Source organism: Rhinolophus ferrumequinum, chromosome 5 (genome assembly GCF_004115265.2).
Source record: "Rhinolophus ferrumequinum isolate MPI-CBG mRhiFer1 chromosome 5, mRhiFer1_v1.p, whole genome shotgun sequence".
NCBI lineage: Eukaryota > Metazoa > Chordata > Mammalia > Chiroptera > Rhinolophidae > Rhinolophus > Rhinolophus ferrumequinum.
Genome location: NC_046288.1, coordinates 61,768,264 through 61,787,172, shown reverse-complemented (window position 1 = coordinate 61,787,172; position 18,909 = coordinate 61,768,264). Strand labels below are relative to the sequence as shown.

General features: G+C 45.4%; 1 protein-coding gene across 4 annotated transcripts in view; it reads left to right on the top strand.

Annotated features, from left to right (window-relative positions):
• TBC1D1 (TBC1 domain family member 1) overlaps positions 1-10,323 on the top strand; it is a 209,014-nt gene extending 198,691 nt beyond the window's left edge. For 3 of the 4 annotated variants that reach the window (XM_033106104.1, XM_033106108.1, XM_033106109.1), the window contains 2 exons: positions 5,888-6,061; positions 9,807-10,007. In XM_033106104.1, the coding sequence (XP_032961995.1) occupies positions 5,888-6,061; positions 9,807-10,007 (375 nt within the window). Of the gene's footprint in view, positions 1-5,887; positions 6,062-9,806 lie in introns of all 4 variants that reach the window. The other variant, XM_033106105.1, reaches the window with a different exon arrangement.
• Positions 10,324-18,909: the final 8,586 nt, after the last annotated feature.

Sequence of the window (18,909 nt, the reverse complement as noted above, 5' to 3'; positions counted from 1 at the left end):
GGGAGGGCATCATGCCAGCTGTCACTTGGGATCGCTGCACGTCTCATACGCCTGTAGGAGAGCAGTTCTCCACTCTGCACATTCATCTTCAGTTCACTGTAGCTTTGCCTCTCTGTATTTTACTTCCCTGGCACGTTTCTCTCGATGTGAATAACTTTGGCTTGTTGAGACCTTACTTTTGCCAGGTTCTGTGTGAATCTATAAATACACATGATCTCATTTAATCATGAGAGCACTCCTGAGAGGAGAGGTGGTTTTAACCCCTGAGGAACCCAGAGCTCACCGTGATTAATTAACTGGCCCACAGTCACTCTGCTGCAAAGTGAAAAGGGAGGGTCTCAAACTCAGGTCCTCTGGCCTCAAAGTGCTCTAGCAGTTACTCAGTACCCCCACGAGCCTATGGGTGTCCTTTAATTACAAAGTTTTCCTATATTTTACTTGTATATTAATACTGAATTCTTCACCCTTGTGATTCTTTAAATGCTGGCGTTTTGTTCAGAATTCAGAGCTTTCATTGCAGATAATTACATTTTAAGGCTGCTGGGGCAAACACGGAGCTGTGATTACCTAAACCAAAGTCTGTGCCCAGGGAGTTCCTTGCCTTTGCTCCTGGCTCGAAGGCAGGCAGCCTCAGCTGACGTTCAGTTTGCCTCCTGGATATTGGGCTCCAAACAAACAAACAAACAAAAAATCCCATTTTCCTCCCCTTTTCTGTAATAGATACTTACTAAAAGTATTGTATTGGATACTCTTTAAATGTTAGAAGAATGGCCATGGACACAACTTGGAGAGAGAACAGTTTTGTATATGTGCATCTGATTTGTTTCAGGCAACTGTTTTTGAACTTGGCATCCTTTATTCTACTAACTTCTTAACAACTCTGGAACGTGTATTATAATCCCCATTTCTATAGTTGGGGAAACCAGGCATGGAAAGAATAACGTGCACCACACCCTGTATAACGTGGCAGAGCCAAGAAGGTAACGTGTCTCTCTGACACGAAAGCCCATCCTATGAAGAAAATAAGCATGTAATCCAGTAATTACAAGTGTGCTACTGTGGTGTTTGTGTGAGGGCTTATGGGAGCCAGGCTGATGGAGTGAGTGCTGACGGTTGAAAATTGAGAGAATATAGTTCAGCTGGGCCGAAAAGAACGCGGCAAGCCGGGGGTCGGCACACGTTTTCTGCAGAGGGCCCGGTGGTAGTTTCGGCTTTGTGGTCATAAGGTCTCTGCTGCCTTTGCAGCGTGAAAGCAGCCATAGACAGTATGTATAGGAATGAAGTGCCTGTGTTGCAATAAAACTTTATTTACCACAACATGCAGTGGGACAGATTCAGTCCACAGACTGTAGTTTGCTGACTCCTGATCACAGTATCAAACTGTGGGAGTGAGAGTGAGAGTGGGAGTGAGAAAATAGAAATTCTAGATGCCTGACACATTCAGCTTCTTTTTTGTTGTTGTTGTTGTGGGACGTTTGGAGATTAAGGAGTAATGGTGTAGGGAAGAGAAAAATCTACATTTTGGGACCCACATTTTTATTCTGCCAAAAGCCTTCACAGGAAACAGTTTAAATGCTAGTGGGTCTTTGCCCTCTTTTCCTGCCAGAACTTGACATGAGTGCTGTGTGTCAAGCTTTCTGCCCCTCTTACTGCCCTCTCCCCTCCAGAGGGTGCCCCAGTCTCGAGTCCTACTCAGAATGGAGGCCTGAGGTGCAGTGTGATTCTCTGCAGTCTTCGAGGGCCCCGGGGCTGGAGCCTTGGAGATCCACAGGGTAGAAGTGATAGATGGCCGCGAGTGAGCATACTGCCCTGTGTAGGGGTGGGCGGAGTCTGTGGCAGCCACATGTCATGCAAGGTCTGAGCTCCCGCTCCCCGCACCAGAACGCAGGCTATGGTGAGGCCAAAAAGGAACACCAACCGAGCCATAGATAGGGGCGTCATACCACTATAGTCTCACTGGCGGTGGGTTGGAGACGCAGGAAGCAGGAGCCACACGGTGTGCAATCCGCCGTCCCCTTCTCTGCCAACCAACCAACCCCCTAGCGTAGCCACGGAAGTTATATTAGTGGCTAATGGCTAACCGGTAACAGCTGATGGCCACCCAACCACAGCAGATGGCCATCTGGTCATAGCTGATGGCCATCTAATAACCGAGTCAGCACCTTTCCACATGAGGCCGAGAGCCTGGAAACTGCTCTCTGGGATTCTGTCCCCACATCATGGCTCCATTTCATTAAATGTACTCCCTGTAGGTGGTTTCAGCTTGAGCAACTGGGATACAATCTGCATCCAGGATTGGGGGGGGGGGTGGGGAATAGCTGAGGACAGGGCTCTGGAACTCTGGCTCAGTATAGACAGGCGGGGAGCAGCCACAGAGGGGCATGTCAGAGTTGAGAGTCCAGGGCAGATGGTCTCTGAAGGCTCTGTGGACTTCCTCAGTGTGACTTAACTGTCCGCTGAGTATAAGCCATGAAACTCCTCCGACCCAAGAAGTGGGGAAACCCTGGGAATAAACAGAAACTAAGAGGAGGTCAGGTTTGTATTGTCACAGTGAGTGCCCTCTGCTTGTGCAGCCTCTGTTCAGTGTAAGGAAGGAAACAGAGTAGGGGGTGGAGGGCTTTGGGAGACAGAGCAAAGAGCCTGTTTTCAGCATCCTTTGGGCTCTGTTCACCTAGGAAGCCACAGGAAATGCAGAATCTGGGGCCCCACCCCAGACCTGCTGAGCCAGAATCTGCATTTTAACAAGATCCCTAGGGGATTCACACATAGGGGAACATTTGAAAAGCTCCACTATGGGCAGCTTCATTGTCAACACAGGACGCAGTTCTCTGTTCTAGCTGAGCTTATAGGATGGAAACCAGCATCTTAACAAGGTTCTTTTGTTCAGAAGGCGCCCTCACTCCCCAAAATCAGTGGCCAGGCTGCCTCCTCTGCCCTTGGGAGGAGCCCTGGCTGCTTGGGCAGTTTGCACTGTTGAAAATGAGTACTTTTTTGAAAGGCCAGTCATCAGTGATGGACCAAGAGGGTGGAGTATGGCGGGAGGGGTATTTTATTTTACCACTGGCATTGGTTAGAATTGCTCGCATGTGGTAATAATAAAAAGCAGACCAACTTTTCGTTGGGTTTATTATTGTTTTTAAATTCACTGCAGACTCTGTGCGCCCTTATTGCCGATACCTGGGCAGACTGCTCCACTCTCCAGCCTTCTGAGTACCACTGGTGCGGGGCAGCGTCTGGGGTCGGGGACAGTGGAAAGTACGTGGCTAGTTCAGCAGGCGTGGGGTTAATGGCTTCAGTGTACAGAGTGTCCACAAGCTGCGAGGAGAAACACTGAGTCTCCAAGAGCACGTGAGCCAAGAACGTAAACAGACAGTTCACTAAAGAGGAGATCCAGCTATTAATAGTAAACAAATATCCGGGGAAATATTAGTTTCATGCGTTATTTAAATTTAAATAACATATAATGCTTTACCTACTAGATTGACCAAGCAAAAATTTTTAACACCAGTACACAGTGCCAAGGGTATACTGTAGCTGGCACATTCATTTGTTGCTAATGGCATTGTACGTCGATAATTCCATTTGGGAAGCAATTTGGCAACATGTATCACAAGCCAATAAAACATTCATACCCTTTGACTCAGTAATCCTATTTCTTGGAATGTATCCTTAGGAAATAATCCAAAATATGGGAAAAGCCATATGTACAAGGATGTTTAGAGTTGTCATTTACAGCAACAAAAACGTGCGAGTGACTGGGTGTGCAACACTCAATGAATGGACTCACGTGGTCATGATATTTCAACGTGCTAGAATCCCACGAAGCCATTTATAGTTATGGTTATAAAGAATATGTAGCGACTTGAAAAAGAATTCTTTGAGGACTGGGGCAAAACTGCAGAATTGAGGGCTCTAAATGTCTGGGCTGCCAGGAGATAATGACGCAATTAGGCAAAGATGATTATGGCCCAGAATGGTTCCTAGGGGTTCACGGGGGCCTGAAAGAGTGTACAGATTTAGGCACAGTTGAAAGCCATTAACCTTAGCAGATTATCAATCTGTGTAAAAGGCTAGAGGTTTTGTTCCCAGGTTTTCCAGGTTAGGAGCTCCTTTAAAAATAAATATTGGTGGAAGAAAAAGAAGTAACTGTATGTATGACATTTATTCCTCACCATGTTTATAACTGTACACCAATGCCACGGCAGTCTCAGTTTTTATGTTGGTGGTTTTTCCTCTGTTTGAGCTAGTCAGAAGTTCCATGATGTGGCATCCTTTGTCATTTTGCCAAAGCACGAGGTTGAATGTTGGGGTTTCACGACAAGTGTGTGGAAGCAGCTAAGCGAGCGCCTACTCAACTTTCCGGGCACATGCTGGGAACGTCCATGCATTGTCTCGTGTAATTCCCACTGCGATGCTGGGAAGGAGGTGGTATCACTCCCATGGTGGCAGCTGTGAACTGGTCCTGGGAGAGGTCAAGGAACCTGCTGAAGGTCTCAGGGAGTCGCCAGTGGAGCCACAACTTGAGTCTGACTCAGAGCCTCTGAGTTAGTTTCCTCGACTAAAAATAGAGATTCTAATCTCTGCTGACAACTCTGAGGGACAACAGAGAATCAGGTCCATCCAGTAAACTGCTCACACACGTGCCACAAATACAAGGTGTATTTTTCGTCATCGGACGACTGGTGCCTCGTTAGTATTATCCATTGAATTAAATTGAAAACCAGGAAGCGGAGAAATTAATGTTAAGAAAGAGAAAATAAGATTGTCGGGAATGATGAGAAAGTAAACATGGTTTTTGAAAATTGGTTTCAGGGAAGATAGGATTCAGCCATGTTTGAATGCTAACGTGTCATCAGGGGAAGTGAGTTTTTCATTGATTTTAATTCCGTGGGCCTTTCTTAAGGAAATGCAGTGAAGAGTCAGTTTCTGCTCTTGTGAAGTCTAACTTCATTCTCTAAATGTGTGTTCTGATCATGCAGGCTATTTTTATACGGTGACTGAATTCTCAGCTCCCACAGATTCATGTTGGGCTTCACTCCCGTGTGGGGAGGCCCAGCCCCATGGGGTGATCCCACACACACAATGGGGAAGAAGGGAGAGGCCCTGGGCGGCAGCCTCTGCCCTCTGACCCCCCTTCAGCCCTGCTTCCATCAAGCTCACTCACCAAGAGAAAGTACAGGCACGAACAACTCACTCCCTTGTGCACTTGGGGTTGTTTTTCACACGGGTGGTTTTTTCATCACTGTTACTATTATGGGAAGGAAGGCAGCTCAGGCATTGTTTCGTATTCACTCATCTGTGTGGGTGACATTTGGGTTTTGGCTCTTTTCTGCATGTCTTGTGTGCAGAGAAGGGGTTTTTAGTAAACAGTTCCATTACTTAGCTGTTCTTGTAACTCTGAAAACCCAACTGAACTATAATTAAACTTTGACTCGGTGACTGGGCACATGGGGCTATGATTCTTTTGTTTTGTTTTGTTTCCTCCCTTTGACCGACAGTTAATGTATCTAACCTAATAGAATTTTCAGAGTAAAAGGAAATAAGTTCTTGAAATAAGAACTAAAAATAAGTTTTTGTAAACCTTTTTTAAAAATAAGGTTTTTGGCTTTTGGAAAATGACTATCAGAGACCCACACTTACTGTTATCTTAGGTTTATGTCTAAATCCTTTCTATAGTCTTTCTTCCCAAGTAAAATTACTACCTTCTTTGTGCAGAATTTTCCTGGATTATCACTTATATACCAAGGCACAGAGTGTTTAGTGGGTGCTCGTGGACGACATGGTCACGTGTGTGCGTGCATGCGTGCCTGTGTGTGTGTGTGTGTGTGTGTGTGTGTGTGTGATTTTTCTCATTTTCAGTGCCTGATGACTTGCCTGTGTTTAACAGGTGTTTGAGATGGACATCTCTAAACAGCTACAAGCTTATGAGGTTGAGTACCACGTGCTTCAAGAAGAACTCATCGATTCCTCTCCACTCAGTGACAACCAAAGAATGGACAGATTAGAGAAAACCAACAGCAGCTTACGCAAACAGAACCTTGACCTCCTCGAACAACTGCAGGTAGAGCTTATTCATGAAGCAGCTTCCTGAACCCCGAGTGTGTGGTAGTTCATTAACTCTCCAAAGGCACCGGCAGGCTGGGTTTTCCCATGACCGTAGGACCTTTCTTTCCCCGGTCTGTTTATAGCTGGGATCAAAGGTATCCCAGGAGAATTGAGCCTTTTTATTAGGGAGCAGACAGATTGTCCTTTGCTGAGGTCAGACAGTCCTGGAGCTTTCTGAGAGGCTGTTTCTGCACTCAGCCTTTTAGGAAACAGGCCCAGAGATGAACTTGCGTTCAGGATGCCATGGTGCTATTCGCTGAATGGCAGCGATTGTGCTTTGAGTCATGATGAGAGAATCAAAGGCTCGAGCTGCCGTGAGCGAAACCAGCGTGGTCCTTGGAGGGATGTTAAGGGAGGAAAGTGACACCAAAATCTACCAGAGCATGTGATCACAAGACCTGAGTCCTTGGCACAAACGCAAAGGTCTGATTAATGAAGGTCACAGCCCTCCACTCTGGAAGCTTCCATTTTAACATGGACAAGTATGGATGAGGACATGCTGTAGAAAGGCAAACACAGACCCTGCACACAAAAGAGTGATGTGGAGCAAACCCAGAGGCACAATCCGGACCTGATTTTCCCGGGTCTGGTGTTGCCCCCAGTCGTGCTGCCATCCTGGGCAGACTGCTGACCTCTGTCCTGATCCCCTCATTTGTGTGACAAGGACAAGAATGCCGAAGTGCGTGCGTAGCACAACTCCTATGCCAATCAGAGGGAATAAAGGAACCCTGCCGTCTCCTTTTTTAACAATCATAAACAGGTGGTAATGCTGTCAGTGGTAAGGAATTGTTTGTGGGGTGTTTGAAAGAATTTGGTTTGAGTTTCTGCAGAGAAAAATACGTATTTTTCCCCGAAGTATGTATTTTATGGTGGTGTTGGGCTGACCTTAGAATAGGCTTTCCGTCCTGATGTGAGCCTCTTCTTTTGCTCCATAGACGACGCTGCTTTGCAGATGTAAGCTTGGCGATGATAGGAGAAGGCCAGCATTTGAGAGCCTAATAAATCAACCCTTCTCTGCAGTGCATTGCTCCCAGCAGGGATTTGTCCCATAGATGGGAGCAGATATTTATTGTAGAGGAACAAAGAAAAATGCTTTCCCTACCGAGTCCTAACTACTTGTCACAGTTAGACATGGAGCTGCTTTTCCCCCCTCAAAGTTGAGATGTCCTAACTAGTAACATAGCTGTGTACAATATCTCCAGGACATCTCCGCTGTCATCTGAAGGGAAGTTTCCAGGGGATAAAGAGCCTTATTTGGCTTGTAAAGGTCTGCAGTGTAGGTGGTAATTTTAAATGACTTCCAAACAAACAGTAGTTCCTTGAAATATAACAGGATGGAAACATTTCTAACAAAGCTCAGACTTGCATTTGAAGCTCTTGGCTTGTTAAGATAGGCAATAAAATGAACCTAAAAAAAGGTTCATTTTATTGGGCTACTGCCCAGGTGTGTGTGTGTGTGTGTGTGTGTGTATGTGTGTGTGTGAGAGAGAGAGAGAGAGAGAGAGAGAGAAAGAGAGAGAGAGGATGGAGAGTAATTTTATGCTGCTTCTGTGACACTGTCCCTTTTTGGGAAGAGAAGGAGTTGTGAAAAGCTGCTCCGATACCTACATTCCTCAAGAAAGGCATCAGGTGGTTACAGTAATGACAGATGTTCTCCTTGGAACTGTCTTTCTCTTGACCAAGTGGCTCCCCTCGTCTGGAGGCACATTCAGAACGACAGCCTGTGCCAGCCCAGCAGCCCTTTACTGCAGCCTTGCTGGGCTGGGTGCCAGGGCAACCAGCACCCATAAGACCCTGCTGCTCTCACAGAGTCGCGGTAGGACTGTGTAGTATCCATCTGTGGGGACTGGTATAGTTTTCTCGTTACCCTCTACAAGTCACATGGATTTACTGTCTTTCAGCCAGACTGTGTAAGTTCCAGGAGACTCTCACCTTTTTTTTAAAACAGTTTTCAGAGTCCAAGGATAGGTTTCCAATGCAATGCTTAATTTTCAAACATTTTTTCTTTCCCAAAGTATCACAATTGACCTGTTCTCTAGCTTTGTTCTAAAGTCCCATTTATTTTCTTGTTAAATGCTCAAGAACGTTGTCTAGCACCTGAGACCAAACCGGTGACTGTTTTGTCCAGTCGTGTACATAAGACAATGGCATAGACGTGTCGGATGGTACCAAATAATAGCGGACGTGCATTTTTCATAACAATCAACTACAAGTCGTTGGGCGCCCATGAGTTAGGTGCTGTGGGAGGCCGGACCCATGTGCAGGATGAGATGTGCTCTTTTCCATGAAAGAGCTTCAGTGTCATTGAGGAGACCCGATGTTCACGCAGAGCAGTAAATGACCGCGCACAGCAGCTGACTCCGAGCTGCGGGGTACACCGCAGGATGCCGGGGGACTTCTGAATGAGCGACCCTTGCTAGGGACGAGGCGGTGCCTGACGCAGGCCTCCACCGATTGTAGGTAGGGCTGAGGGTGGGAAAGGAGTGCCAGGAGATAGGTACACACCCAGCGTCGCCGCCCTGCCGGGTAAGCTGACAACTTAGAATTTCAGTCCTTTTCTCCTTCCATTTGGAGTGTCCCAGTAGCACCGCCAGAGCTAGACTCTGAGTCATGAGTTGTCTGCATTATCTTGTTCAAAACACTGTTCTCCCTGTTTGGAAAATGAGAAAAAAAAGTACATGTACCATTTTTTCCCCACCTAAAACAAACGGGGACATGTGGAGGGCTGGACAAGACTAACAAGATGCAGCAGTGCCTGCATGACCCGGTCACCTGAGCAGCACACAGTGTAGCTGTGAGCTGAGGCACCGGCCAGCAGGCCTCGGGGACCGCAGCGTAAAGGTCGGGGTTCTGTGGTTTTCTCCGGAAACCCCTCAGCTTCACCGGAGCCAACTCACTCAGTGCCTGGGAAGCCTTCCTGAGTCCGCCAGAGAAAAGCGGCTGGAAGTTCTACCTGCCTGAGCTACACATTCATTTTGTGCCGAGCATGTAGACCGGGAGCACATGAGGACACTGCTTCGCTCCGTGGTGGTGACCGGTCTGAGAGACCGCGCACGTGAGCCTTGGCTATTCCGAGCTCTCCACCCGTGTGCCAGGGAAAAGGCCCATGTTCCTTGACGTAGTGATATCTTGTTACTATAAGGAAAATAAAAGAGAATTTCAGATGAGAGCGCTATTATAATACTACTCGGGCCTTTTTGGATTCCATTTTGACTGTCAGTCTGAAATCACTTTGCACTTGTAAATATATGTAGTAGTCAGAACAGGCCGGCTGTGCTGCCGTACTAGAGCTCCAGCGCTCAGTGGCTTAGCACAGTAGAAGTCTTTTCGTCCCCAAAGCTCCACCTCTTCTCCATGAAGCGTCCTTTGGTTATGTCAGAGCTGCAGTCCCTGTAGTGGCTGGCTCGGAGCTTGGGCTCCTTCGGCATTGGGAAGCCACCATCTCAACGTGTGGCTTCCAGAGTAGCTGCTGCAGGGGAGGAAAATGCTGGAGGATCACAGGAGTTTCCAGCCTGCCTGCAAGAGAACCTGGTAAATATATAGTCTTCCTGTATGGCTAGAAGCACTGATAGTAAACAGGAGACTCCTCTCTGCCAAAATAGGACTCCACGTTGTCCCCAAAATATGACAGCAGAGCGTACAGTAGATCCCCCTGTGTTGTCACTGGGAGTTGCATTCTCATTTTCTCTTTTATTCTCCAGGTGGCAAATGGTAGGATCCAAAACCTCGAAGCCACAGTTGAGAAGCTTCTGACTAGTGAAAGCAAGCTGAAGCAGGCGGCCCTGGCCTTAGAGCTGGAGAGGTCAGCGCTGCTGCAGACGGTGGAGGAGCTTCAGAGGCGGACTGCAGAGCTGGGCGGTCCACAGCCCGACCTCACACTGCCCCAGCCCACGGGCGACTGACAGCGCAGGGCACAGCACCTCGCCAGGCATGGCTCTGGGGGAGACATCGTAACACCGTCCTGATACTGTCCAGGCCTTAACTGAGAGAGACAGAAGATGCAGGAGGGGAAGAACGAAGCGTGACGCATGCTTCTCAGGGAGGAAACGTGCTTGCCAGCAGGCAGATTCTTCTGAACTAAAACTTGCAATTCAGGGGGGCGAGCGTCCCATTGTTTTTGTTGTTGTTTAGGTTCCAGTTGGTCCCTTCTCTGATTCTAATTACTGTAATCAGTAGATTTAGATGGCATGGATATGAATAAATGCACCTTTATGTTTCCTTTTTCGGTATCACTGTGTCTGTAAGGAGCATTCATAATACTGTGGAATTTCGAAAGCTGGAAGGGCTTGCACTGATTCTTCTGGCAAAGATGTGGGTCCATCTTTTTTCCAAGGAGGATTGGTGTGACTGCACCCTCAGCGTCACCTTCTACTTTTGTTATGGAAGGCCAAAGTAACCATTAGGAAAGATCAAAAGTGATTTATTTAAATTTAACAGCTTGAATTTGATCACTGTCCTTGGTGTTTAGTGACGTTTCTTTCTTAAAAACATAGTATTTTCATACATTTGTTTTTGCTTAGCCCTTCAGTATTGATCAAAATCATGTAGGTAAATGTTTTATGGGAAAATCACCATTTTTTTAGACTCAACCAGGTATTGCTAGCATGCGCCTTGCAGTGGTGGAGTCCGAGATATTTATTTGTGGTGTTTCATATCCATGTTCTAGAGTCATGTATGCATTTTTGCCTGTTGTATGATGGAATACAGCTGCGTGTCCCTTTAAGCCTCTACCCATTGGGAATCTGATTCCTTGCAGGAGTAGCAGGCCACATCAGGATTTTTAGGGTGCCAGAGATTCTGGGACTTTCAAAAAAGAGCAGCCTAAAATTGCAATTAAATGTATGGCAGCTGAGATCAGCGTTTTGTCGGTAGGACGTGTGTTTTAAACATAACTCACAATGCAGTGACGTGCACTGTCCCCCCCCCGCCCGCCCTTGCCCCCCCCCACATACACAAACACACACTCAGGATGATGAGGACTCTGTGCCTTCAACAAGCAAAAAGCGGTTCATGGTGGCCCTGGTTTCATTTGGTCACTATGTAGGGCCTCTTCCATGTGCTCTCAGAATGGGTGGTTTTCTTACAAAGGAAGGAGTAGAGAGGAACTGTGTAGGCACATGTCACTTCCTTGAAAGCAGAATCATTTCTGGTCTTTATCGTTGTAACCACTTCTATTCCAAAGAAGTTTCTTTTGACTTTCTCAGTGGTGGGCCTCTCTTTTGAGCCTGAGGTGAAAGGAAGGATTTTCATATTTGGAGTCATTATAAACCTTCCCAGACATTTCAAAGGGAGACAAACATGCTGCCCCAGGGCCTGAACACTTGGTTGACATTCGGGACTCCTGTTCCCCGTGTCCGAGGATAGCAGTTCTCTTCACAAACCAAGATTACAAGCCCAGCAGCCTTTATTCCAGGTTGTCGCTCCCACCAGATATAACTTAGAGGAGTTCACATTTGAGGGCTTTTTTCCACATATTTTACTGTTTGAATATTTAATAATATTGAAATGTGGACATCTTATGACCATTCCTCAAAAACATTGACTCTGCATTAAATAAGAAACAAGAAAGCAATAAAACAATTCATGTGCACACTTTTATGGTGTTTTTTTCTGTTTTGTTTTGGTTTTTTATTATCAGGATTTTTGCTTTTCAGCCCAAGAGTGAAGGAATGCCTCATGAACACCTACGGGTCAAAGTGCGACTCTTACCTAAGCATCAGTGAAACCATTTGAAGTGTTGGCATCCTGTGTTTGTAGTATCGCTACCCAAGTGCTTGTTATATTATAGCATCTCTCCTTGGGGTGTGAGTAGTAGCACTAAGGACACCAGCTCTGTCAGTTGTGTGTGCCAGCGAGTGCTGCTGTGACATTGCACTGGGCACAGGGGACTGTTGATGTGAACCTGTGTCTCAGAGTCTGAGCCAGGGACGTAGCCAGGGAAAGAAAAACGCACAGAACCAACTCGCATCACTGCGTGAAGATGCGCAGAGGCAAATTTTTAAACCAAGTAAATTTCATGTTCTGTTTTTCCCCAGATGTACTCGTGTGTGTGCACTTCAAGGTTGTCTTTCTTGTGATACCATTTGTGCTTCTTAGATTTAAGGCATTGAGCCCGCAGGAAGCACACTATTGCTTAGAGAACATGTATAAAAATGTCTTCTTTGCCGAACACTCCGCTTGGGGTCCTCTTAGGACTTACATGGAGATAGAACCATGTCTGGGGATTTTGTGTGTTTGGTTTGGTGAATAGGGAGAAGAGATGCTCTGATTGCTATGGGATATAGAATTCGTTACAGGAATTAGACCCAACACAACTGTATGAGAAGCTGAAAAGTGAATTTTCAGAAGGTGTGCAAATTGAAGTATGTGAACGAGCTCGTCCATCTGAGAAGCAAAACAGTGCTGAAGTGTGCGTAGGAAGGGTTGTCTGCAGGGAGCTCTGTGGGAAGCTGTTGCTGCCATGTAGTGGCCACTTCTTTGCTTTTACAGCCAGGTGCCTCGTGGTGGGCCTGGGGCCACCCTAGGTCAACACTGAGAGTCAACACTTGAGAAGAAGAGATGGAGGTAGAGCGGACAAGAAAGAGGATAGGCACCTCTGTGTCTGCTGGACGCCATGTTTGACTGATGACTTCCAGAGAAAAATAGTCCTTCACTTTCGCTTTCCAAATCTCACACAAGCACATCTTTGAGTCAATTTCAACATACAATCACCCAGGGAAGGGAGCTCTGGGAAAGGTGGTTCTGACTAAACTCAGCAGTACAAAACCACCACAGTTAAATTTAAAACCTGCCTAATTTGAATGATAGCATGCACACGTGAGTCATTTTATAGAGGCCCTCCATCTAAATATATATGACTAGTGATCCATGGAGCTCACATTAACAGATTGACTTTGACTTTGAGAAGCACTTATGGTACCACATTGGAGACTAAGAACTGCAACAGATCGTTGCTGGCACCAGGTCTTAACCCCCCACCCTTCATCTGCTGCCCTCAGTCAAGTGTTACCAAAGTTGTACAAATGAAAATCCAGAAACTTTCTGTGTGGTTAAGATCATTTACAGGCCCCATTGTGTTAAATCAAAACTCTGCATTAAGGATTTGGAATGGCTCAGTAATCTTGGACTGTGAAAACTGGAGGGAACCTTCTACTTCATACTAGAAAAACACGTCCCACCTCATTTTATAGTGGAAAAAGCTAAGGTGAAGAGAGGTTCAAAATCACCTAATGGTTGGCTATAGGATCAGAGTAAATTCCAAGCCTCCTGACTGCTTAACAGTCAACACTATCCAGCTCTAATTACTGGGAGTTTTGAGAATCATTTCGATAACATCAAGATTCAAAGCAAGGAAAGGCCTGTCTCATTTTCACAAGGGGGGAATCTGTATAGTAAGGAGCCCAGATCAGGTTCCCTCCAGAAATGTGACGTCTCTAGGGTCATTAATTTATCATAAGTTAGACCCCGGGGCTCTCCAGCCCAGCCCCACGTGCAGACTCATAGGCAGAGCAGTGCTGCTGCAACAGGGTCTGGATCGATGGGGGTACAATGTCTGTTCTTTTAAAAAAATTTTTTTTTTTTAATTGGGGAACAGTGTGTTTCTCCAGGGCCCGTCAGCTCCAAGGTCGTTGTCCTTCAATCTAGTTGTGGAGGGCACAGCTCAGCTCCAAGTCCAGTCGCCGTTTTCCATCTTAGTTGCAGGGGGCGCAGCCCACCATCCCATGCGGGACTTGAACTGACAACCTTGTTGAGAGCTGGTGCTCTAACCAACTGAGCCATCTGGCCGCCCCTACAGTGTTTGTTCTCGATAGCCATTTGTTTTTCACCTTTAGACTTTTGAAAACCCTTGCATTGTAATATTTTTAGAAAAAAAAAAATCAACCCAGAATTGCTTTTGTTTTTATAAAAGGGAAAGCCGCTATTATGTAAAGTTCTTTGCTGCCATTTTTAGAAATGATTAGAATGATGAGGAAAAGGTAAGAGTTATGATATGGAGCAGCCACAGTCTTATCTGGATAGTTTGAAACTAATCAAAAAATGAAAAGAACATTTTAGTACCGAGGCTTCATAGATACCTGCCTTCATATCTCTAAACTGAATAACCAACCATGTTGTTGTAAAGCCTTATTAGTGAAGTGTTTGAATTTATACCACTGTGTGTATGTTTATTTTAAATTTCATACATGACTAAATTTTATTCCAAAATAGAAATTTTTAAATGAGGTAAAATATTTAAAGTTATTGATAAAAAAAAAGTTGATATCCTGTGTTTTTAAGAACAATGAACATTTCATTTTAAGTATTGTTTCAAGATACAGTAATTCACATGTCAGTTTCCAAGTTCAGCCTATGATGATGGTTGCTTTTAATGCACTGTCATAGCTGGAAAAGGTGGCTTTGGAAATCTAGTAACTGACTGGAGGAGGGGCACTGCCAGTCACATGAAGTCATGGTGCTCATTAATTCACTTTGATTCACCAATTATGCAAAGGTTTGGGTTGAAATCTGTCTCGAAAATTTCCATCTTCTCTGATGGCAGACGATTGCAAAGTAATCAACACATGTTACAGGTTTAGATTTCTAAACCAAAGACTTATAAAGCACTCAAACTCTTCATTTGGAAAGTTTTGAACAAGTAAGAAAAGCGTTTCCAAGATTGAGTAACATGCTCCCATGGATGTTTTGGCCAAGAGGTGACCTAAACAATGGAAACACGTCCAAACATCCTGAGAAGCCCTTTCCATAGCACTTTCTCATCAGTCTTGTCTTGGGCCCTCTCCTCTGGAGCCCTCTCTCCTCAGCAGTCAGGGGGGAGTTCGGGGTCTTCCTTCCTTCACCGTGTGGCTGCCAGCTCTCCCGCTTGTGTGCCTGTTGCTGACGTGTCGTCTTGCCACCAGCCCCTTCCCTGCAGTCCCTCAGGAGCCTGGAGGTCCTGGGCCCCGCAAGGTGCTGGGCTGAGCATAGTGGAGAGGACCTGAACACTGTGTCAAAAATAGCAGCTGTGACTCACTGCCCTTCATTCCTGCACTGCCCTGTCCTCGGAACCACTGAGACACCCTAGACAGTCTAACGGGGAACGGGAAATGGCTCTGTCACATTCTTTCTCCCAGTAAGATTCGTCTGCTTTTCCTCACTCTCTGGCTCCATCTTCCTGCCCTTGTTTTTGTCTTATTCCATATTTGGGTCTATGTTGACCAATTCTGGGCGTCACCTTCCTGTTCTGGATATTTCTTCTTTCTACACCTCTAACTGGGTTTCTCATTTCTTCCAGCTTTTGGAAAAGCTGACTCGTTGATTACTGTGCAACTTTGGCTTTGGTCCTCAGCACCCAGCAGGATGACATCCTGAGCTGCCCTCTTGGGGAATCTGTGCAGAGGTAGCACCTGAGGGATGTAGAGGCAAGTTTGATGGGGGCCATGGAATGATATCAAAGTTGTGCCCAACTCCATGCTTCCTGTACTTTCTACCAAGGATGGCATGTTCCGTCTTCCTTCCATTGAAGTATATGGTAATTAACTTTACGTCTAAATTTTATCAGCTCAAATCATCTAAATGGCTTGGTTATTAGAAAGGATAAAAATGTGCTTTTCCACTCAGGAGTCCTCTCTGTCCCCACATGCTTCTGTGATCGCTCTGAATACAACTATAGCCCCCACTGTCTTCCCGTTGTGCAGAAATGGACCTACCTGCCTGCCACTCCGCCTCAACTCTGCAGTCATTGACGTATCACCTGCTTGCCTGTTTTCCCTCTTTCCAGCGAACGGTTATGGGCCTCCTACCATGAGCTAAGCCCTGATCTAGGTCCTGGGACTACAAGACAAGCATCTGCCATCATTGAGCTTCTATCTAGCAGGGGAGCTAGGTAATTGAAATAAATAAACAAAAATCACGGTCGAGACTGCCTGCCTAGGGTAGACAGAGAAGGCGTAACTGAGGAGCTGGTATTCAAGATGAGATACAAAGGGTAAGAGAAGGAATCAGCCAAGGAGCAGTTGGGGGAGAGTACACTTGGCAGCTCAGTGTTAGAAGATGGAAGAGTACTTTCCAAAGGATGCATAATTCTACCCTAACCTTAAATCTTGGCCAAGAGATACATTTTTCAAAAACTTCAACCCACTTAATATCATGTCTTTTTCAGATGGCGAGAAAATACCAATGTTTTTCAAGATAAAACTCTCATTGCTATATAGTCCCATAAGTACAGAGGATAAATTATTGGCCTCATCCACTGATTGTGTCAAGTGACATTAAGAGGAATGAGTTGGTGACATGAACGTTGCGATGGGCACCTGACAGGGAGTGACCTTGTTATTTCCGTTTATTTTAGCCTCACAGGCGGATCTGACAGACAGCCTGTGGCCACAGCCATACCACCTCCATCCTGTGATGACGGGGAAACAAAGTGTTGGGAAGACATTCTTTAAAGTTAGGTGTGATTTCATGGCCTGAGAGTCCACAAAGGAAGGGGAGTCAAGAGACATCATGAAACTCTCCAAAAGTAAATCCTAACTGCTCAAATTACATTCCAGGGTACTGAGAAAATTTAAGCAAAGAACAGCTCGATTGCTGTTCGTATTCTTTTGGAATGAGTTGACGATGAAGGAAGGTACTAGAAAGGGGGATGCACAACTATTCGAAAAATTACAAAGCCAGACGAAATGCCCAGTTTGCTTTTTTTCTGAATAAGGGAGGAAGTGACGGTGTAAATGATGGCTCACCGAGCACTGTGAAACTCTGATTTGCGTCAACCACGAAGACGTTCCTTGTGGACGTTCTTTGAATACTCTTTAAGAAGCCACAAGCCTTCTCAAATCCTTCTCCTGAGCAACATTTGTGTTAAATCTAATGTCCACTGTGCAACTGAACATATGATCCTATTTTGACTTGATATTTCCAGAACATTCAAAGCCAAACTGGTGACTCTTCAGTTAGCAAATACACAAGCATTTTTGTTCTGACCCATGACTCATTTTGACCCTTTCCAGTCTTACTTTATTCCAGTTATTTCATGCTTTCTCATATCATTGCCATCCTTGTAAGTCACTGTAAAATATTTGAAGAACAAGAGGGAGCCTGGAGAATATAAATAGAAGCAACATCTAGCGGTTAAAGCACAAGCTCTGGAGTGAGCTGGAATCTAATCCCGAGTCCTCGTGTGTAAAAGAGAAAAAACAGCTATTTCATATAATTGTTGTGCGAATATTTAGGAAGAATGCTGTAGCTGAGACAAAGTTAATAAACAGTCAATGTTAGCTATCATTACCTTATGATTATATAAAGTAAATAAATCTGATTCTGTGAGCTTGAACTCAACCCCAGGCAAAATTCCTCAACAGATTGTAAACACAGTTAAAAGGTGATTTTTAAAATTAGTATGATTCCCTAAAACAATGTCAGATCAGGCCAATATAATTTTATATTTGTTAAAGTGTAATAAGATGGGAAGCTGTAAAAAAGCATACCTCGATGTCAGCAAAACTTTTGACAATAGCTTAAATAGGTGAAAGCTTATTTAAACCTTATTAAAGCTTTAAATAAGTAAAAGTTACATGGACAAAAAGACAGTTCAATTGGGTTGATGTAACAGTTTAAACCAGTAAGACCACTAGATAGTGTCAGAATTCAGATGACTTGTAGGATATCCAGCTGGTGCCCGAGAATTGCGTGGTGGTGTGGGGAAAAAACACACTGGAGTTGGTGCAGAATTATAGTAAAGAAACCTAGTTTTCACGTTTTCAATATGTGGTCTTTCTAAAGTATGTTTGCCCATGATTGTTATGTTACATCCACATGGTAAAAACTTGAACACACAGCAGAAACATGAAATAAAAGCAAAGTCCTCCAAATACTGCCCGAAGGTTATCACGCTTATTAGTTTCTTATCCCACTCTTCTTCAAAAAATTGATATGTGTGTTACAGGAAATATGTATGTGTGTGTTTGTGGAAACATTTTGGGTTGTGAAAATGGGCAGGGGGGGTATGCAGAATGTGCACTATTGTCTTCTAGTGGGCAGACAGCAGAGATGCTGATAAATGTCCTACAGTATGCAGAAGAGCCCCCCACAAAGAAGAATTATCAACCCAAAGAGACAAACCCTGCTTTGGGGCAGTGGTTTTGAAACCTGAGTGCATCAGAATCCCCTGGAGGATTTGAGAAAACTCTGATCCCTGGGCCTCACCACCCACCCCTCCCCAGTTTCTAATTCAGTAGGTCTGGAGTAGGGCCCCAAGATTTGCATTTCTACAAGTTTCCACGCAGGTCCAAGGACCACACTTGACTAACCTTTTCCTGGGGCCTTCCCTTGTCGGCATGGACAAGGTGGGCTGACCAGCACCAAGGCTTGGTTCCACCAGTAGGGAGGAATACACGGGGGAGAGGAACAGTGCTATGAGAACCAACCAAGAAGTCGTGGAAGTGGCAGAAATCATTTCCTTCACAGCCCATTGGCAAGAACTCCATGATATAGCCACACCCAGGTACCTAAGAGCCTGGAGGGTGTGATCTCCAGCAGAGAGGCCACGAGCCTGCAAAGATAGCAGGGATTTTCTTACTAAAAGGAGGCAGAGAATGAGTACTGGCGAGAGTTTGCTGTCTCTGCGAAAAGGCGCGCTACAGGATTCTGCATCCCTACCCTCCCTCTCACCTGGCTTTCGACCTGTCCTCCTCACGTGCTGTTCTCCAGACTCAGAGTCTCCGCTCTTCCGCAGGCCAGCACATTCCAATTGCAGGGCTTTTGTGTTCGCTGCACCTTCTGCTTTGGAAGCTCCTCTCCCAGAGAGTCATTCGGTTTGTTCTCTCACCT